Source organism: Cibotium barometz, chromosome 23 (assembly GCF_041138505.1).
Source record: "Cibotium barometz isolate CiBa-2024 chromosome 23, ASM4113850v1, whole genome shotgun sequence".
NCBI lineage: Eukaryota > Viridiplantae > Streptophyta > Polypodiopsida > Cyatheales > Cibotiaceae > Cibotium > Cibotium barometz.
This window is the reverse complement of record NC_141068.1, coordinates 47597655-47620760: the sequence shown is the minus strand read 5'-3', so window position 1 is coordinate 47620760 and position 23106 is coordinate 47597655. Positions and strand designations below refer to the sequence as shown.

The window sequence follows — 23106 nt, the reverse complement described above, 5'->3', positions numbered from 1 at the left end:
AAGAATGGGTGTGAGTTGGTGGATGAATGACAACCATTCGCAGTAATTAGTGAGCTTGACAATGAAGACAGATGTGTGCTAAAGGCTTAATAACAAGGCTCTGTAGTCATTAAAGCATGAATCAATCAAAGGTGGATGTGGGTGAGTGAGAGATTAAGGTTAGAGATGAGGGTTTGCGGTGATGGGGGCAGTAATCAGGGATTGAATGAAGATCTTACTTTGCCAGCATAGACTGGGTTGAAAACAGTGGAGGCCGCCATAGCCAGAGAGCTAGTAGGCTGAGCCAATGACGGTTGGCAAACAGCAGGAACGAACTCACACTGAATCACTTGCCTTGTTGTTCAGAACACACCTTTTTCTTTCTACCTTTTTCATCATCATACATCTGGATTAGGCTCTCTCTGCTTGACACGTGGCTTCTCCTCTTTTCTTTTTGTTGTGTGGCTCTTCCCAAATTATGTCCCTTCTTGGGCCCCATCTCATCATCACTTCAAAGGTTTTAACATCGTTCTTACACATTTTGGTGCTCCTTGAAAGTAACCATGATTTAGTACTAAAAAATAGAGAAAATACAAGGATTATCCCTAAAATACCAGGATTATACCTAAAATGTATGATTTTTTTTCCTTCAAAATAAAGACAATGTCAAATTTCAACTTGATAAAGTATAATATAACCCACATTTTTCGAGCACTACTTCACGATGTGGCCACCCTTGGACTCCATTTGCCACCAACTTCACAAGCTAGAACCATTAGAGTCCTTTCCCACAAAAGACTTGAGGGCAGACATTTTGATTTGGTATAACACATTTCCCTTCCCAAACTACAACTTTTTCTCCAATTCATTTTTTTTTCCAAAAGCCCCCTTTTGAGGGGATGTGGCCGAGGTAGAAGCTACACCACTCACACACACAGCCCTATGGTGTCAGGGCAGCTCGAATCCACGACCTCTTGGTTAGGGTGGGTCGTGATTCAGCTCAGACACTCGGGCGAGTGCCTACTGACTTTCTCCAATTCACTTGGAAAGGGTAAACCCTTGAGTCCCCATTGTTTGACTATACCTCCTAAATTGCTAGGCCAACTTGTTATTTCTAGCTGTACACCAACCAATCAAGGGACTTCATACACCTCCTAAGCTAATAGTGGTGCTTCCTATTTCTAGATGTACACCAACCAATCAAGAGACTTCATACATTCCTTCTTTTTGCATAATTACATCATTAATGGTTATGTACGAGGGCTGAACTCTTTCTCCACAAATCGGCATGTGATGGGAAATGACCTTTTCTTTGGAATGCCTAAGATAGACCTTTATAAACCATACATTTTTTGCATTATTCCAAGAAAGTGGAAATGCAAGGAAAGGGTTCTAGGGCCCATTACACATAGTATATAGCCTTGATGTGGAGTGCGAGTTGACAATAGCAAGGTGTATTTTGTAATGTATATTTAGAGAACTTAATATATTGAACAGCAACCAGGTTTGTTATAATAGGAATGTTAGAACAACAACCAGGTTTGTTATAATAAGAATGATACACCTTGGGGAAGGGAATTATGTTAAAGTGGTAGGGAAAGCTACAAGTTATGAGGAGATAGAGTGGTAGGATAGGAGGCTATAGGATATGGGGTAGGGTGGTAGGCTAGGCTAGGCTATAGGTTATAATTTTGACAGGAGTAGAAAATGTAAAACATTTATTAAATAATATTTATAATTATTCTACATATATATATAATTTATACTGTGTGTGTGTGTGTGTGTGTGTGTGTGTGTGTGTGTGTGTGTGTTGTGTGTGTGTGTTAGCTATAATTATATTATATAGCTATAAAATTTATAATGTGTGTGTGTGTGTGTGTGTGTGTTAGCTATAATTATATTATATAGCTATAAAATTTATAATGTGTGTGTGTGTGTGTGTGTTATAAGAAATTTAGATATAATATAACTATTAAATTCTTTAAAAATAAAATATAATATATCATTTAAGAGTTAGTTCAAGAGTTAAAAAGTAAATAAATATTAATATGTAGTGAATTAATAATAAATTATACAATACATGTTACCATATTACTATTAGCCTTTAATTTAACAATTATTTAATATAGATATATCATTATACACACCACGCATACAATGGAACATAGAATACATCATCACACACACACACATACACAAACGTGCGCGTGCACACACACATGCACATGGTCATAAAAGATAGATATATTGTTAGTGAACTCGTGTGCAAGGCACACGAGTTCACTTTGCCTCTTGCATGAGGGAAAGTGAACGGAAATGCAAGATTTTATGTCAAGGGTTTACTAAGCTGGTAGACAAGTCGATGTGTAGAAGCTAGGGGGCTTCAACTTTGCCACTAACAGTTTCACTACCCTAGTGATTCCTTGAAAGGGTGGGAAGTAAAGAGGAAATGAACTATGGAAAGCTCAACCTCTACCTCAATGCCTATGTTCATGCAAAGAGAGTGAGAGAGATGGAGATGGAGATGGAGATGGAGATGGAGAAGAAGATGGAGAGCGAGAAAAGCAAGCAAGCATACATAACTCGATACACACGTCATAATCCACAAGCATGCAATCAACAAGAGAGAGAAGAGAGAAAGCATGCAAGCTATTACCACAAGAGCTCAAGAACTCGAGCTCAAATTATGTTCATGGGATTGTGTCCTTAATATTGAGAATGTCTTATATACATAGGCTCATATTTACAAGTAACAAACCACCCTCAAAAGCTAGTTAAGCTAATATCTAGGCGATATATATACAATTCCATCTTACTTGGCACATGTATATCTAGGTGAATATCTATGTGATATATATATATATATATAAATTTCATCTTAGTCAACACATGTATATCTAGGCTATGTATATACAAATTCCATCTTAGTCGACACATGTTGTGGGTTAGCTAGATCCCATAATCAATAATTATTAAGCGCATGGCATGGGGCATGGTTATAAATGGTGGTATAGAAGTGGCAACAATCGCACGTTCAAAAGTAATGTTAACTAAATGTGGTTATTCCCCATTCCAATTATGTCCTTCAGAGTTGGCAAAGTATAGTATAGAATAGTTAGGGAAGTGGTAAAAGAAGTAAAACCACGACTTCGTAAAGTATGCAATTTTGGTAAAAGGACTGGCAGGTTTAATGCACTCAATTATAATAGCCAAATATTGGTTTTAGGGTTGGCTCTTGGTTGATGTTGAATGTAAGGCTTTGGGCTTCAAGAGGCATCCTTCGAGAAACTCCATCAAAAGTATAGCAATCGGTGTCATGCCCAATGTTGCTGCCCAATGTTGCCACTACTAAAGAGGTAAGTAGTTTAAGAATGTGCATATGGATCTTGGAGCATTGCCATGTTTAATGGTGCCTATTGTTGCTCGGGTGGTTTGGCAACAATGAAGAGCTTGCGAATGTAGTGTCATGGTGGGTGTAGTCATTATAGAGGTTTGTGTTGTGTAGAGGAGGGCAATGGAGAAGAAAGGACATACTGTTCAGGTATTTTCACCATGACTTATGAAGTAAATTGGTCATACTAGTTAAAGATTGAGGAGGTTCTCATGTCTATAGATTCAAGGAGGTTCTCATGTCTATGGATTCAAAGGGAATGTGTGGGTCGTACCATGAACTGAGCTTTCATCCACCATGGCCCACCATCCAAAAATGTCCCTAGATATAGTTTATCGATGATGCGTGAGGCTATGGTGTAGGTTCTTATGTGTGTGAGTACCTAGCATGCAAGATGTGTTTGTGAATTGCTTAGTGAATGATGGGCCTTATGGGCTATGGTGTGCCTAGCATGAGTTCTCCTTTAATTCTTAACATATCTTCCATCTCATAGGTTCAAAATTTATGCTTTCCTCCTTGTGCTTCCTCCTTGTGCTTCCTCTTTATGCTACTTTCTTTAGTGTTACAAAAATTGGTTCTGCTTTCTTCGGCTCATTTTCCTCCATCCTTGACATTTTTATGTCGCTTGTTGCCCATTTTCTAGGGAGCTTAAGTTGGAAACATTTTCTCATGCTGCAAGAACTTCTTCAACTCATAGGCTACTACATAACTACTTTCTTCTTCTCTTAGCTATTATCTCCCAACACTCCTGATTTCTTTGACTCTCTTTATTGCTTTATTTGGCATTTATCCCTCATCCCTTTTCTTGGGGAGTCAAGGTCACGATGTTGTTGTGGCACCCCTCTCTAATTGATGAGGGTTTTGTACCTTCTACTTACCCATGTGACAAGACTTGAAAGTTTGGCAAGATTTAGCAAGGGTTGGTAAGGCATGTCAAGGGCCTCATATTGCAGTTGAGGGTGATAGTGAGGTTGGGTTATACCTATGGTAGAAGAGAAACTTTGTGGAAAACTCCTCAATGGATTTATGTTGAGGGTGATAGTGAGGTTGGGTTATACCTATGGTAGAAGAGAAACTTTGTGGAAAACTCCTCAATGGATTTCATGGGTCAAGGGCCTCATATTGCAGTTGAATTTATGTTGAGGGTGATAGTGAGGTTGGGTTATACCTATGGTAGAAGAGAAACTTTGTGGAAAACTCCTCAATGGATTTCATGGGTCAAGGGCCTCAAATTGTGGTTGCGGTTATGTTGAGGGTGATGGTGAGGTTGGGTCATACATGTGGTAGAAGAAAAACTTTCTGAAAGCTCCTCAATGGATTTCATGGGTTCGGGTACCTGCTTGGTGGCTCCAATTATATGGTGGATGTGGAGGGAATGTCCTCCTCCTTTTGGCTACTTGGTGGCTCTAGTGAGCATTCATGTTTGGGATCTTCATACGCCTCTTGCGCTTGGCTGAGATCTATGGTAAGACCATTTCTTCCTTGGGGGATTTGTCTTCCTTGAGGGCTTTTGGGGTGCTTCCTCCATCATAACCTTGTGCTGCTCACCCATTATAACCTTGCCTTTGATACTCACCATCTCTTTGCTACTACAAGGGATTGGCTCTTTATATTGCCTTATCTTGTTTGAAGGAAAATCTTGGGTTGCTACCTTGGGGAGTCATAGCTGGGGGTGTTCATTGTGTTGGTATGCTTGACACCTGCAACACCATCTCTCTTCTCATGTTGTTGTGAAGCCTCCACTTGTTGGAAGAGGGATCTTTTCCCAGGTAAAGTAGCAACTTGGACCTTGTGCTGCTCACCCATTATAACCTTGCCTTTGATACTCACCATCTCTTTGCTACTACAAGGGATTGGCTCTTTATATTGCCTTATCTTGTTTGAAGGAAAATCTTGGGTTGCTACCTTGGGGAGTCATAGCTGGGGGTGTTCATTGTGTTGGTATGCTTGACACCTGCAACACCATCTCTCTTCTCATGTTGTTGTGAAGCCTCCACTTGTTGGAAGAGGGATCTTTTCCCAGGTAAAGTAGCAACTTGGGCTTCCTTTGCAATTTTTTAGAATGTTCCTTTCTTGCCTTCTTTGCAACTTGTATTTTGAGGAGGTGAATCAAATTCTAGAGCCTCAATGGCAGGCCTCTTAGAGAACATCATCTCGTCACCCCTACTTTATAGATAAAAAGAAATAGATTTAGCAAAATAATTATTAGTTGGTTCAATCAATCAAATCCAAAAAAATTCAATAAGGTGGAGCTAACCATTAAAGTGAGCAACAACAAGGCTATCACAAGTAGATCAAAAACAAAAATATGCAGGAAATAGAGCAAAACAAGCTTTTATAAGACAAGAAAATGAAATCAGAAGACATTAAAAGTAAAACAAAAATTGTTCTACTTCTATAGAAGTAAAACAAAAATTTTTCTACTTCTATATGATAAAAAAAAGAACAATTTAAGAATGAATTAAGAAATAAACTAATTTTTGTAGAAAAAAGGCAACAAGCAAGAGAACATTGAAAGAGAACTTACATTGTTGCAAAGTGGTATATGGAAAACCAAAGGGAGAGATGAGAAGGGATGAACTTGTGGGCCTAGATTTTGATGTGGCAGATCAATATGGTTGCTAGATCATTGAGGGCAGAGGAGAAGGAATAAGAATAATTGTCGAGATGCACGATCCTTTTAGGAGAAGATTGAGTGTAGATTGTTCTCAACCTTCAGTTACATGCAAACTCAATGCACTGCATCGAGTTCATGGGGAATTGGATGCATTATAACGGAATCAAATAAAAGAAAAACTGAAAAAGTTTGAATGGAGAAGAAGATCTCACCTTAGATGAAGGTCGCCTTCTCTTTTGTCCACCATCTTTGTGACAACAAATTTGAGTAGTCACAGTGTGGTATAGAAAACGTAGAGAAGTGGCGTAGCATGAAATCAAGCAAAGATATTGCCCACTGTGTAGAAAAAGGGATAGCAAGAAGATATGCGCAAGCGATAAAGTGCCCAAGGAGAAAGCGATGGTTTTTTTTGGGCTGAAGTGCTTTTAGGGCAATTTTACTAGTAAAAAAAAAGAGACCCCCTAAGAAGGGGGCGTGCCCCCCCCCTTCACCCCCTGGCTATGCACCCTATCGGGTGCCTATAAGTTGTTGGCCTAACTGCGTGAGGTGACAGTGCCTCCACATATAGCTCTTCTATGGTTAGGTTTAGAAATAATTTGCCGCACATACATTTAACCTAACTAACATTGTGCTAGCTTAACCAAAAACCATCTTATATAAATTCCCTAAAAAATAAAGAGTTCTTGCATTGCATCAACCTCTCCATAACTTGATGTTGTGCATCAACTCGATGTATAACATCAAGTTTGTGAGAAAAAGTTTATATAACTTTACATAATAGTTTTTAAAGTTGATGCACTACATCAACTTTTGATGTTGTGCATCAACTCGATGCATAACATCAAGTTTGTGTGAAAGAGTTGATACGGTGCATCAACTTTGTTGTTGATGCAATGCACCAACTTTGCATACACAAAAAAGTTTTCAAAAGTGGATGCATGTCATAAAATTTTCCACACCAACTACATGTTGTGTATCAACTCAATGTATAGCATCAAGTCTATGTGGAAAAGTTGATGCAATGCATCCACTTTTAAAAACTTTGTTTGTGTATGCAAAATTGATGCATTGCATTAACTTTGCCACACACAAACTAGATGTTGTGCATCACGTTGATGCACAAAATCAAGTTTGTGTGGCAAACTTTATGGAATGCAACATCTTTGTACACACAAACAAAATTTCTTAAAGTTGATACACTGCATCAACTTTGCTACATAAGCTTAATATTCTGAATCAACTCAATACAAAACATCAAGTTTGCGTGGAAAAATTGATACAATGCATCAACTTTGCGTACATTGTTTTCTTAACAAAGTTGATGAAATGCATTAACTTTGCATTAATAAACAAAACTTCTTAAAATTGATGCATTGCATCAACTTTGTCGAGTCACCTTAATGCTGTGCATCTTCTTAAAGTTGATACATTGCATCAAGTTTGCGAAGCCACCTTGATGTTGTGCATCTTCTTAAAGTTGATACATTGCATCAGCTTTGCCAAGCCACCTTGATGTTGTGCATCAACTTGATACAAAACATCAACTGTTTATACAGAAACTTGATACAAAACATCAACTGATGTAATGCATTAACTTTTATACATAAATAATTTTTTTAAAAGTTGATACATTGCATCAACTTTGCATACACAAACAAAGTCAACTTAATGTTGTGTGTATCAACTCGATGCACAACATCAAGATTCTATGCCAAAGTTGATGTAATGTATTAACTTTGTGTACACAAACAATTTTTAAAAATTGTGTGCTACTCTCCTAATATATAAAAAACACTAAAATTATGTCCATTCTTTGTGGGAACTTTCTTTTAAGAAAAATACTTTAGAAACTTTATTTATCTTTTAAGATTTATTTCAAACTAGTTATTGTTATTAAAATTTTGTTCATCGGTAGATATAAGTACATTCTATAATAGTTTTTCTAACATCTAAGTTAAAACATCCTATAGGTTCAAACAAATATTAATAATGTTATGTTACCACAAATAAAGCTTTTAAGTAATAAGAAGAAAAAGAAATCTCTATGGAATCTTTCTAAAGATCTAGATTTTGTGTACCTTGCCATGGTTGGGGACTTGAAAGTGTGATTTGCTCTCCTTGTTGCTTTGCTTCTTGTGTGCCCAAATAGTACTCTCTCTCTTTCTTTATATCTCTCTCTCTCATAATGTGAGGTGACCAAATGAGCCTCTCAACTTCTTATGTAGCCTCATAGTTCCAAAAATAGTAGTTATTTAGTGTTTTAATTCTAGGGTTTCTTAATCAAGTCCCACCTTAATTATGTATTAAGTTTAATGACTTTCTATATGATGGCCACATGGGCTATTAGGTTCTCATTTCTCATTTGTTAGACAAGGAGAAAGACATGAGGAGAGGCATTCCATTGGTCATTTCCCCTACACAAATGGGTGGAAGCTCATCCCCTACCACCGCATCACATTCAAAGGGTCTCTCATTCTCATCCTATTCCTTGTCTCCTAGGGTTTAAAAAACTAAAAATAGAGATAGAGAAGTGGAAACTCCAAGCCATGGGCAATCACCAGGCTTATCTTTTACATCATATGAAGGTACGAGCACAAGAAGGAGTCCTTACTTTGCTTCTCCAAGTAAAGCCTCCACACCACAACAAGCAACAAATGATGATAGTGATGAACATGATGCCTTGGATACCATTGAGCTATTGACATCATCTCCAATGTATCGAGGTAAGACCTACCATGTGTTGAAGCGAGAAGCATTCTTGTGTGCAGATAGACAATTAAGGGATGCAGTTAAAACATAATGTTGCAAGCAAGAATGTCTAGCAAAAGTTAAAAGGCATTACGAACACGCTATTTTGACATGAGCAGTGGGAGAGCAAGATGCACTTCTTAGTGGTCTGCTAATACCTTGTTTGCATGGAAAATTTGAATATAGCCTTGGCTCTAATTTGGTATGTAGGATAGCCTTTAAGGTTGCTTTGAGTCTTGGAAATGTATGGCTTGAGAGGAGGACCAAAAAATGGGGCAGACCAAAGCCGTTAGATCCTTTATTATCCATAGGTCCAACGGGTTTTAAGTATCATGCAGAATGTATGCCGACAACAGGAAGGTTTAACTTATCTGACAATTTTACAAGGTCAGAGGTATTCTCATTGTATAGAGATGCTATGACAACTAAACAAGAGCAATATACAAGCTACTCTTATTTTACCAGGCTTTGGAAAACCTTCTTTGCCAACGTGCCTATCCCACAAAAAGTTTGAATGGGTGTGTGACTGTGTGTGCAAAGGTCAAAACAAGAAGAAAGGTTGCAAGTGATCCAGATGAGCCAAGGATAGTCAAGGGTGCTTTGAGGCTTCATAGGGAAGAGCAAGCAAATAAAAGAAGGAAGGCAATGGATCATAGAGGAAAGTGTTTTGCATCTCCAGAAAAGTATCTTGGGCTAGTTATTGATGGAATGGACCAGAAAAAAACTTGCTTGCTTCACTTTGCTAGGCTGCCTAAGGACATTACAGAAGACACACTTGTGCAAATGCATTTGGTTGGTTGCCTTGTATACAATGCTCAAGTTCACCCAAGGGTTTTTTTCACATATCCAAGTATCCATAATGATCCAAATCTAACCGTCACAATCATTCATCATGTGATATCTAATTGGGAAGGTGCATTGCCAAGCATATTATATTTGTAGCTAGATAACACTGCAAGAGAAATAAGAATCAAATAGTTCTTGGATACCTAAGCATGTTGGTTTCCTTAGGGGTGTTTAAGAAAGTGAAAGTGAATTTTCTACTTGTGGGTCACACTCATGACCACATTGATCTGATGTTTAGCATGTTTTTAAAAAAAATCTCATCACAATGCATTTACTTTGCCAACCATGATGGCACTTATAGAGAAAGCTTACACACCAAAGCCAATGGTAGAGCATTTGAAGGAGACAATGGATTTCAAATTTTTTGTTAATGGGCCAAGGATAGAAAAAAGGAGGTGCTTGGAGCAGTTGAATGATCTAAGTTATCAACATGCCTTTATGATTAAACCTGTAGAAGAAAGTGGTCAAACTTTATTGTATGGAAAAATTTTCTCTACTGATGCAGAGTGGCTTCCTTCTTCAGGTGGCCTTAAAGTTCTTAAATTTATTCCAGACATGATTATGCAAGCTTAAAAAATGGAACCCTTGAAAGCTTAAAGGAAGCAAAGGAGGCAAACAAGGTAGGTCGTGCTATGGACTTTCAAAGGTGCATTGCAGAGAGAAGATCACTAATCGAGAAGGCAAAGCAGTATGCAGGAGAGCAAGATGTAAAATGGTGGGACACGTTCTTTGAACAACAAGAAGAAATACTTAAAAGGAATATCAATAACTCATGGAATCTAGCTAGTTCTTTTCAGTGACCAACTCTTGCTGAAAAAACCACTTATTTTGCAGTAACAATTCCAACAGAGATCGATAAACTTCTTCATGGTGGGGAAGCAAGAGAGATGTACATAGGAGTCAGACGATCAAAAGAAAGGCGAAAAAGAATTCAAGAGATGTGGAGTGGTGACCCACAAGACATAAAAGAGGGTACCTTTGTTGCTACCCTAGCTAAGGATGATGCTTTAAAACATCCATTTTGGATTGGCAAGGTAATAGCTATCAACAAAGATGAAATTGGTGAGCATATATTGTCACTAACAGTGCACTAGATGAGAACAACTCATGCAAATGCATTTGAGGGAAAGTATAGCTTGGAAATGGTAAATACAACAAAAGGAAAGGGCAAGCGCAAGAGGGGAAAGAACATTGCTAGCACTAGTGTAATACCACTTAATGATGTAGATATTTTGGTGTATGACTTTACTCTCACAAAAGCAGGCTACTTGAGAAAGTCAACCATTTCTATTTTACAAGAGAAGATCCCTTGCTTCAATAACTCTGAGCTTGGTAGCACATCCTTGGGTGTGCTAACACGACAGCAAACCCAAGGAGTCTTAGCTTCAAGTGTACACATAGAAGAAAAAAATGTCTTTGTGGATAGTGATGAAGAGGATGCCTCATCTACCTCCTCAGGGGGGGAAGGCACACCAACAAGTGATGGTGATGGTATAGGTAGCAGTGATGATTGTGAGGAGCCATAACTATGCCATGAGTTGTATGTCTAAAAAACAACTCCTTTTTTAGAGTTGTATTAATTACTTTTCTGGATTGAAGATGTCAATGACAAATGGTCTCTATTTTGGTATATTTTTTAATACTTATTGTTAGATTTTAAGTTGTAATCTCAAAAAGTAAGCAAAACCATGTCTTTTTTTCCGTTCCATTTTTTGTAAAAAATGCGTAGTGTCCTAAATAGTGTCATTTTTGGTGGGCGGCATTGTACGCATGCATAGACCACTTTCCAAAAAAGGTAAAAATTTGGCCTTTTTTATGGAATCTTTGAAAGATGCTAAATGTTTCTCATTTTCATGAAATATTACCTAGTTTGCCCACAATAGCGTTCAAGTATTTTGATGTATTTCAATGATGTAAGCAACACCTTGAGGGGTGATCTCGTAGACTAAAAATGGTCCCATTCCTTTGTACTTGAGATTTTGGTTCTTTGTGCTGTACATGAGGACCATGTCTCTAACCTCCATGTCCTTGTGTTTGAGCTTTTCATTAAACCAGTGTGTGCACCATAGTTTTTCTACTATCATGTTGTAGACTTCACATGGTCTAGCCTCGTCTAACCTCTCAAGCTCAAAAAGATGATTGGTGAGAATTTTTCTAGTCAAAACCTTTCCATGACATCAATTCTTTGGCTTGGCACTAAAAACTACATTGGTATAACTGTGTTGGTTCCAGTTGAAGGGCATGGCATTGATTGCTACGATATAGGTAGCTCTATAAGCCCATAGTGTTGTTGGAAAACTTCTATTCTCGGTCATTTTGTCCATCCTTTAAGGTCTTTGTTATTACGATAGAGAGGAAAAATGTGCCCCAGCCACACACCAAAGTGGGCTTATTCTAGGATCTTTACAAACTCAAACTCTTGCAAGAATCCTTGTGCCTTGGCCCTACTTTATAAGACATCTGGCATGGTCTCTTCTACTCTATGGTCTCTTCTACTCTATGGTCTTTCATGGGGAAAGCTATTGGCTAGATAGTGTACAATTATAATAAGTTCCTTGGGACTCCTTGAGAATATTTTTCTCTTCTCCTTCTCCCTATTTTCCTTGTTTTTGAATGTTATTATTGATCCACTTTCTTTGGTTTATGTTTTGTATTCTTTTGACGGCGATAAGTATAGTATATTTTAACATGTGGAGCAATCAATCACTAGTACTTTGAGGTTAATTTAGAAAATGATACTAAATGTATCAATAGAGAAGTAGGATTAGCTAGTGTTACTATAAGAAAATGATAGTGAATGTATCAATAGACATGGGTAATTGAAACAATGTAGATGAAAAATTTATTAGAGAAAATAGAAAGAGGGAGTTTTGAAGGAACAAAAGATGCAATCACCAGATCAAAAGTGGGTTTTCTTGTTTGACATGGGGTGTTGTAGAAGAGTATGTGTCCTTATTCCTCATGGGGTGTTGTGCCAGAGTGAGTGTTATTATTCCTCATGGGGAATTGTATAAGAGTGGGTGTTTTTTGCTCAGAGGGGTGTTGAACATTAATTTTTTACATTTCAATACTTTTTGGTATGCTTCCACATGAGTTGTGATCGGGGTGTCAATACCATTGCTTATGTTACTTTGGGATTTCTTAAGTTATGGGAGATTCATTGTTCTCTTTATTTTCTTTAAGTGCTTTGACTTCATACACAATAACTTTCAGCACGGTTCCACTAGAGTTGTAATTAGCATTTCCAATGATGCGCCATTTCTTTTGTTGCTTTGGGATTTCTTGAGTAATGGGTGGTTCACCGTTCTCTTTCTTTTCTAGAGTACTGGCTTTCTTGAGTAATAATTGATTCACTATTCTGTTTCTTTTCTTGAGTAATGGCTTTCTTGAGTAATTATTGATTCAATGTTCTCTTTCTTTTCTTTAAGTGCTTTGCCTTCGTACACATTGGAGAGATGATGTCTCAATCCTTGGATGGTCGATGAAAGCTAGAAATAGTGTGCTCCATACATGAAGAAGATTGGCTTATAACCCAACTTGAGATAGCAATTGTCAAAGTATTTTCCAATGATGCAAGACCTACTAGGGGAGGTTCTTGTGTAAATTTATCTTTTTAGGTAAAGCTTTTTATGTGCCTTTATGATTATTTTTCATGTCATATGAGCAAGTACATTCTTGTGTCTACCCCATTTTGGGGATAGGTTCTTATATGTCTACTTGAGGAGATGTACCTATAAGAAATTGTGTGAAATTAGTTTTGATATATAGTAATCACAATGAGTGATAGTTGTAGTTATCCATTGAAGTGTATATAATAAGAATAAAGTGTGTCCTGAGAATAGAAAAGGCTTTGTTTTGGATTTGTTCTAGAGATGTGATAAAGAAGATTGATGCATTAGACTTGTTGTTCAGATCACTGATAAAGTCAAAGAATTTCTCTCACACAATATGGGTTCTTGTGGGGTTATGCATGTTTTGTTAATGCATGTACTTGTGGTTATGCACCTTTTGTTAATGCAAGTACTTGTGGTCTTACTTGCACAAGGTTGATGATGGCTCCAATACTATTGAAACTTTCTTGTTCTAGTACTCTGAGAAAATTTACATTTGGCTTGTTGAGCTTGTTTATGGGTAACTTGAGAAATTATGTGTTGATAGTACTTGGTAGAATACAAGCATCTTTAGTATGGATTCTTTAGTTAGGGTTGGCTCTATAGATTCTTCTATACCTACTTTTAGTCTTCCTTCCATTCAATCTCTAATATTCCCCCATAGGTTGAGACTAACTTGCATTAATGTACCAATGATAATTCTAAGTTTAAAGAATAGAAATAAGGTGAGTCTAGCAATATCTTGGGATTTGTTATTTCCCACCCCAACCTAGGCCCAAATGAGAATTCCAACTATATCATTGGGAACTTATAGCATGTGTCAAGCCAATCTCTAAAGCATGAATTCCATTTCATGACTCCTCTCCTTTGCTTGGCTATCTCACTCAAATAATCTCGCACACATGAAGTAAGAAATGAAGAGAAGTAATGCACAATGTAATCAAATCTCTCTCTCTCTCTCTCTCTCTCTCTCTCTCTCTCTCTCTCTCTCATGACAGCCCCAAGAGTTTTTCTATCATGCATAAGAATACGATAGTGAAAATTCTCTTATATACCAAGCTATCATGTTTACACTTAGCTTATCAATGCTTAAAAATAGATAAAAGCAAAGTAAATATAGATTTATAGCATTAGCCTACATAGACTCAAAAGGTAGAACTCTTGGTTAAGCATTTTCTAGCTTTATATCAAATTATATCAAAAAGTATATATGTACATAAAATGTGTTAACCCTAAATGAATGTTAACATGCCCCCTTAGATTCCATCCTTGGAAGCTATATGTAGCAAATTTTTATTCTCCCATAAACCATTACAAAGCTACAAGCAATCAAACTGCCACTCCACTTTTGGATGTTCTTTGTGACTCATCTCAAAAGTAGTGGTTTAGCACCTAGACATTGGTGTTGAACATAACCTTGAATGTTGTGATGTAATGGGAGGATAATCATCTTATTCTTTAGAAATAAGATAGTATCCCTCAAAGATCTAGGCCTATGTTGAGACTAAAATCAGTGTTGTGACTCATCTCAAAAGTAGTGGTTTAGCATATCTAGACATTGGTATTGAACATAACCTTGAATGTTGTTTTGTAATGGGAGGAGAATCATCTTATTCTTTAGAAATAAGATAGTATCCCTCAAAGATTTAGGCCTATGCTAAGATTGAAGTTGTCGGTGGGCACATTGAAATGCTAACTCCTCCCTTGGCTAGTTATGTTGAGAAGCATAATAAGATTCAAGAACTTTAATGTGGCTAACACAGTCCCCATGTGTATACCTTGGATTCCATGTGGACTTTACTATGAGCTAACATAGTAAAGTGTGGCTTAACTATGGCTAACACAATGCTCCATGTGGACTTTACACAATCCTCCAAGTGTACACCTTAGATTCCATGTGGACTTTTAAGGCATTGATATTTAAAAGAAGAAAGTTGTAGATGACATGAGGATCACACTACTTCATGGCCTTGAATTCTTCATTTTGTCCGTCTCCTCTTTACTGGCATGTAAGTTAATTCAACACTTTAACTATTGGTTCTTGCTAAGATAGAGGTTCCAATATTCCTTAAACCTCAAGAATTTTTTCATCCAATTTGATTGGAGACCCATTGTCACTTCCTAGATAAGTTTTTCCTTAACTTGGGAACCTTTTGGGTTCACTAGCTACTCTTAAGGACAAGCCCATGCAAAGGCACTATAAATCTTTATAAGGAAGCTAGCCATGTCCATGCTCACGTAATTTAAGTTATGAGTTTTGGGGGCCCAATTGTGAATATAAGGGTGAGGTGTTTATAAGCTAATTTCTCATAATTCGAAGAAATAATCCAACTTCATGCCAATAGAGTTCTCTTGCTTTCTACTTGCTATTGTCATAGTAGAAGCTAGAATGATTCCTAGTGCAGGTTCCTTTCTATTTTTGAGAGAGAGAGAGAGAGAGAGAGAGAGAGAGAGAGAGAGAGAGTGAGAGGAGAAATAGGCTTGTAAGCTTGGAAGCAACCTCTTTGTTGAGCAACTTAGATCAGAGAGGCTTGAACAAGATCCCCTATTTGGTTACAACTTAGAGGGGAGAGGCTTTCCATTCTTCTTTGTGAATGATCACTATCCCTTGGTGTCACACACAAATCCTATGTTAATGAGCTGGTAAGTGTAGTCTAGCTGTAGAATCATTGGTAAAAATCTATTATATCAGCTACTATCAAACACGCCAATGGTATAAATGTGGAACGATCACCCAAGCACATCATGAGTGTTAGCTCATGTTGAGCTTAACATCTCAATATGAAGACTCCAAGCTATGCTAGTGGTAGCTAGCTCCACTCCTTTACATTCTTCTCAAGCTTTTACCATGAGGGTGCTTCCTTTTTCCCACAAGAACACTCAATCCTCTCTACTCTCACACTCATGAACATAAGCATAAGAGGAATATGCACCAAGAATTAAGCTCTCTCTTCTCTCAACTCTCTCTCTCACACCATAGACACAAGAGAGCAAAGAGATAAGACTAGACTCAATTGGCACAAAAAGGGGGATTGTGTCTTGTATTATGAGAATTTTGCCTAGGTGGAGAGCCTTATGCCTCTTATGATGGACCCATTGAGGTCAAAGAAGTAAATCTCATTAGCACACCTAGATGAATTATCTAAGCTAATATTTATTCCCAAAGACATCACCCCTAAACAAGGAGAATTGATAGCCTTGCTCAAAGATTTCCAAGATGTTTTTGCTTGGAAGTACTCCAACAAGAAAGGAATTTCTCTAGAAGTGGTGAAACACACCATCTCTCTCATTGAGGTGCAAAACCATTAAAATAGAGAGCCTATCACACATGAATCCCAAGTACAGATAAATGGTCAAAGAAGATATAGACATAGTCCAATTGAGTTATAGCATACTTATTTTGCCAGCTCACTTGCTTAGTATGTTCCGCTTGTACATAGTACTCTAGTACTTATGTTGGCTTTCACTTTTTGTAGACCTCTTTTGAGAGAGAAAAAATTAGAAGAAGATTTCAGCCTTCCATCTTTATATGTGTGTTATCCATTATTGTGAGAGTGTGTGTGTGTTTGTAAGAGCTCAAACTCTCTCTCCTCCCCCAATCTTTTCATGGTATCAAAGCTTGGTTCAGGCTAAGAAGTTGAGCAGCAAGAAAAGGAGGCTATAAAGGCAAAGGAAGTGGTACACACAGGTAAGAGCATCATCATCTCTTCCCCCTCTTTTTTTGTTATGACACCGCTTAGGTAGCTATGGGAGCTACACATCTCCGATTTAAAGAGCTGTCTTTGTAGGTGTGCAGGTGCCTGAAGTTTTACCACTAGATTTACTTTTTGTCGGGAAGGTGTTTTCAACTTCTGGGAAGTTCTGGTTTGGAACTATTTATATCCAAACACTGGTTATTACAATGCAACATTGCATTTTTGGTGTCCAGATAGTGCTGATTGTGGGTGTTTGTTTATGTATATACCTTACCTTTGACAGATTTCATCTTATCCAATCATGATCATAGATGATGGCCTGTGATTATCAATCACAATCGTTGTGACTGCTACCACATCACAAATCATGCCTAAGAATCATGTCCATGATCAACAATCACGTCGTGATTGCCACATCACCAATTATGATCATGGATCACGGATCATGGCTCATGATTGTCAATCACAATGGTGATTGTCCAATCACAAATCATGCCTAAGAATCATGCCCATGATCAAGAATCATGTCGTGATTATCATGTCACCAATTAGGGTGATAAAAATTGATCTGAAACGGTTATTAAGGGTATAAGGGAACTCATTTGAACATTCATTAGACTTGTTTGGGTGAAGATCATCACCCGTGCTTTTGCAAAGGATCACAGCCGTGATTCTCAATGCTGTAAGATCATGCCAATTATCAGGACAAGTGCCTAGGTGTGTTTCTAGGGACTTCCTAAAACTAGGGGGTGTTTCTATAGACTTCCTGACACTAGGGGTAGCTGTATATAGCTGGGAATAACCATTAATTTTGTTTCTAGGGACTTCCTGAAACTAGGGGGTGTTTCTATAGACTTCCTGACACTAGGGGTAGCTGTATATAGCTGGGAATAACCATTAATTTTGTCATGATTCCTATTGTGATCACGTTCAAGATTTCTGTTGGGTGCCCAAGAAGATCCTCATTGCCCAGGGTTATTATGAGGGTGTTAACACCCTATGGATTCCCCGAAGTTCCAACCTTTTCCCTCAAACCTTGGCAAAACCCAAAGCTTCGGCAAACCAAAAAGCGCCTATTCCTCGTCATATTGGCTGAAACTCACGACGTCAATCTCTGATAAGGCAGCCACAAGTCCACAAAATCAGGGAGAACATCTGTAAGACCCTAAATAGAACATTCTTGAGGATGTTACCACCCACCTCATCCTCAACCCACAACTACTTACAGGTGGGTACCTAAACCTCTTCTCATTGCCCAAAAGTTCTATGAAGGCAATCAGTGAATCTAGTTACCGTAACTGCCGATGTACACCCTCCTTGTTCCCAAGCTCCCAACACTGCAATAATTTCAATGGAGACCAAGGTTAGCCCCAGAACTACAACAATTTCAATGGAAACCAAGGCTAGCGCAGTTGCCTGTTGCCACTACTAGCACTCTGCAGGATAAGGAAAAAGCAAGGATCCATGAGAAATCCCAGGCTAGTAGGCAACCCCCACCCACTGTCTCCACTAGTGGTATCCCATAAACCTTGGCTAGCCCACCTACCCTTATCATCCGAATCCCTCATTACACCCCTACTCAACTTCTTTATCATACAGCAGCTCCCTCCTATGAAGCACTTAGGCTTCATAACAAGCTGCTAATCTTGCCCAAACCCAATTGGATCCACCTTCTTGCTACTATCGCCAATCAAGCAAGGAGTCAGTACAAAACCCATAATGGGATGCTAACCATGTAGCCTCCTTAGGGTACAAAACCTCGTCAATCCACAATCGTTTATTCTTGAGGCCACGGCCGTTCACTCACAAAGCCACATCCGTTCACTGAGAACGCCATGACCATTCATTCAGAAAGCCATGGTTGTTCACTGATAAAGCCACGATTGTTTCCTCAGCAAAGCCACCACGACTGTTCACTCCACCTCCACAAAGTCATGACAGTTCATTCAAAAATCCACGATTGTTCATTCGGAAAGCCACGGTCGTTCATCGGTCAAGCCACGGTTGTTCACTCGTCGTCAATCCACAGTTGTTTATTCCTAAAGCCACGGTCGCTCCTCTGCAAAGCCATAGTCGTCCCTCTGCAAAGCCACGACCGTTCCTTGATGAAGCCACAATCATTCCTCCACAAAGGAATGGCCATTCCTTTGTGAAGCCACATATGTAACTTCCTTGAAAATCTATACAAGAACCCACCCCCATTCATTTCCCTCACTTTTCTCCTTGCCATCTAGCCAAACTATTGTAGTTTTTCTCCCCAATTTTCAATGCTTCCTTCCTACTTGCTCACCCACAGCTCTCATGGAAGAACCAAAGCATTCTAACTCCTCCTATGAGGTCATGCTGATACCCCACAGAAGAAGAGAGGGCATGCCAACCACCGATTTGAGGAGCATGGGAAGCACCCCACCTAGCTTTCCCATTTGGGTGAAGCCCTCATGAAGCAGGTTGGTGGCCATGCCATCCATAGCCTCATGAAGAATATGCACAAGGTCAAGCCAAGCGGCTCTATCACATAGAGCCTTGTTATTGGGCCATTGTAGACCCTACTGTAGTCACCCGCCTAGAGTAGATAGGACTTGGTGAATTGCCCACTATGCAGCCATGGGGGCCGAACCTGCTGAACTAACTTTAGTCCATCGAAACCTACAACACCACAACCAAGGTACATGGCAAGTTCTGGATAGTGAGAGAACTCCCCACTGTTGAGAATCATAGGTACCATGTGCATGATTATGGTGATTATTACTAATCTTATATTAATATGGTGATTAATCCAATCTAAGGTGGGCGATGCCTAAGCTTAAATATGATGATTAACTACTAAACTAATTAAGCTTAGACCCGAGCACAATTAGGTTACAAGATTGAGACTTGTACTTATAAAGAGTCTTGGGAGCTTGCTTCATGTTTCATTGCTTGAAATGGCCCCCTTGGGCTTGTATATCAATGTGGTATAATTCCCTTTGCTCATGTGGCTTCTTGTTGAACTTTGTTCTTGCTTGGCTTACTCAACTCACTCCCTATCTTTTCCTTGTGCTCTTTGGCACCACATTTCGCAACACCCCCCTTGGTGCCAAATCTTTGGGCTACTCAAGGTGGTTGGATGTCAGTTACAACATTGACGTGACCTATCTTTAAGGCCTAGAGGTCATCTCTAAGAGTGAGATCCCCCCCTTGATAGAGGCTTGACCTATCTTTGAGGTCTAGAAGTCTCTTCTAAGAGTAGGGTTATAAAATAATTTTGACTTTTTTTACTTTCTACATTTCCCTGCGTGCTATGAACAACTTTGTCTCGTGTGCTATTTTGGCACTAGGTGAGATAAATTTCTCGCTTGGGTACGTCATCGGCAAAGGCTGTTTACAAGCACTTTTTAAAAGAAGTAGGATTTTTTTACAACAAATTTTTGTTTAAGAAATGGGTAGTGGTTGGTAGCTCCTTTGTTGTTTAGTGCTGTTGCTTACTTAAGATTTCCTTGCTTTTGCTACTCGATGAAGATCCCTTGTTGCTTCCTTTATTCTTCATGTTGATTTGTTGACTACCTTCTGGCTCTTGGTCTTTTCTCTTTCGCTCGGCTCTTTGACTACTTGCTTGGATGCTTTGTTTTTTATTTTCTTATGTGCCTTTAATGCATTTAGTGTGGATGTGGATACCATGTTGTATGCTGTGGTCATCTCATGCACTCATGCTTTGAGCATGTTTATAATAGTGTTTAATGCATCTTTTCTCTATTTTTAATGCTTATGCACATGTGTTTTCCCATGGTGGGGTTCCCAAGGATTTAACCCTTCCCCAAATGATTCCTTGAAGTGTAAAATGCTTATCATTTAAAAAGGTCTTACCAATGAGCTTGTGTTTTGAGTCACTGACAGTGTCTAATCTTGTATAAGGTTGGTAATGTGCTCTGAACTTTCATGCAATGGTGATTTCAAGTTGATGCAAGTGACAAGATACAAATTGTGTGCTAAAAAAAGAACTACGTACATTGAAAAATTGAGTAATGCAAGTAGATGAGATGGTTTTTGATGTAAGAGAGAGTTTCCCACAATGGATTTACACCCTAATTTTCTAATTTTAAGCTTTAATTAGCTCAATTTTTGCTAAACGATTGCTAGTCACAATGATTAACATGGCTGAAAGTTGGAGCATTCAATAGAGCTTGTGGAAAGAAATTTTGATGGGGCTTTTTGCATAGGCTTCTAAGAATTGATGAGATGTGAAGGATTGACTAGAAAACGCTAGCCCAAAACCCTAGAATTGGTGTATTAGGCTGAAAAATGGGCAACTATGTTTTCTCTCCTCCCGTCTCGTGACCCGGTGAGATGAAATAAGCTAAAACTTCAGCTCATTTCTACAGGTAGATCATAGCAATGATAAGCCAACCCTAAAGGGGCTTAGCCTAATTCGGTGCACACAAGGCAAATGGAGCAAAAAAACAGTAAATGCAGTAGCGCAGAAATCGGCCAAATGGTGGCATCTTTTATGAATCCTCTGGTGGAAAGTAAGCACCTAGGAGTGATGGAGATCCCCCTTGAATGGCTTGAGAAATGGCTAAGGAAATGAAGAGAATAAAGCTTGGCAAAACATGGCCACAAAAGGATAAGATTGAGATTAGTGGGTGATTAGATAATTAGTGAAGTATTTGAACTAATGTGAGTTGAGATTAGTGATGTGGGAATAGGGAAGGCTTTGATACCATGTTGAGAATCATGGGTACCATGTGCATGAATATGGTGATTAGTCTTAATCCTACATTAATATGGTAATTAAGCTAATCTAAGGTGGGTGATGCCTAAGATTAAACATGATGATTAACTATTAAACTAATTAAGCTTAGACTCAAGCACAATTAGGTTACAAGATTGAGACTTGTACTCATAAAGAGGCTTGAGAGCTTGCTTCATGTTTCATTACTTGAAATGCCTCCTTTTTATATGAGGAGGTACACCCTTGGGCTTGTACATCAATGTGGGATAATTCCCTTTGCTCATGTGGCTTTTTACTGGACTTTGTTTTTTCTTAGCTTACTCAACTCACTTCTTATCTTTTCCTTGAGCTCTTTGGCACCACATTTCTCAACACCCACACCATCCATCTCAGCCTCAATCTCGTTAGGGATGCACTCCACCTCCCCAGAGTCGAGCAACCATATGTGTAGCACAATGTCATGCGCCACGTGCATGACGTTTTCCAGGGGCCCACCACCAAGGATGGAGTAGAGTGGCAAAACATCACTCACTAGGAGCTTGTTATGCCTACCCGTCCCTTTCATTCCTCCTCACCACACCTGCTGGGTAGATAGGTTTAACAGATGCAACCTCTCTACTCTAGCCCACACCAAAGTGTCACAATTAATTGGGCAGATTACTTGCATAAATAGCTCCATGCAATTTGCTCAAACCCCCAAGGAAAGCTCATGGCCTCCTCATTGCTAACCAAAGTACTATACCACACCGTTGGCTGGGAGGACCTTCCACACCCTGTCCACCTCCACATCAACACCTCCATTTTGCCCCCTATTCAGGAACCCCAACCCTCCCCAACCTCGCCCCCCTCCAAATGCCATCATGTAGATCCTTAAGCGGAGGAGGAGGCCCGTCACAAAGCCGCAGAGGAGGAGTAACTTTGCCGCACCACCTAGTTCGAGGATAACTTTCTCCAAACTCCAAGCCCCTCCCTTCGCCACCCCCAGTTTTACTAGAAGAAGGCCCATCTACCTCGCACAACGACATACAATGGACATCCTCCGCTAGGTCCAAGATGGGTGTTTCCACTCCCAACAGGCCTACTTGGAAGGCATCCGATCCTCCCACGGTGCCCTTCCCAACTTCATAAATGGCTTTTTGAACCTTGCTTGTCACGTCGACAATAGACTACATGTAGTGGCAAAACGAGCAAGTTACAGCCACCCACCAAGATCTCCAGGTAGCCCTCCTTGCCAATACCCACTTTGCCGATGACACTGGAGGATTGCGAGATACTCTTGCTGCCACCCTGGCTACTATTTCCCAGCTCCAGCAATAACTCCAGGTGGCTAGGGAAGACACCCATACTGCCAACCATGCCCTCTCCCTCGCCCAAAAAGAAGCCCAGGACCTCCACCGCCCGCAAAGCACAACCCGTCGAGGATGGCTACAAGCCAACTCCGCACCTCCTTTGACTCTTATAAACAGGTGGCTGAGCGAACCCTGCTAGAAGGATAACCAAAGTGGGGCAGG

At 39.2% G+C, this 23106-nt stretch overlaps 1 protein-coding gene across 2 annotated transcripts in view; it reads right to left on the bottom strand.

Moving 5' to 3' along the window:
• LOC147626023 (glyceraldehyde-3-phosphate dehydrogenase B, chloroplastic-like) overlaps positions 1-368 on the bottom strand; it is a 3309-nt gene extending 2941 nt beyond the window's left edge. For both annotated transcript variants that reach the window (XM_086817591.1, XM_086817592.1), the window contains exon 1: positions 219-368. In XM_086817591.1, the coding sequence (XP_086673717.1) occupies positions 219-260 (42 nt within the window). In that variant the 5' untranslated portion in view covers positions 261-368. The remainder of the gene's footprint in view (positions 1-218) is intronic.
• Positions 369-23106: the final 22738 nt, after the last annotated feature.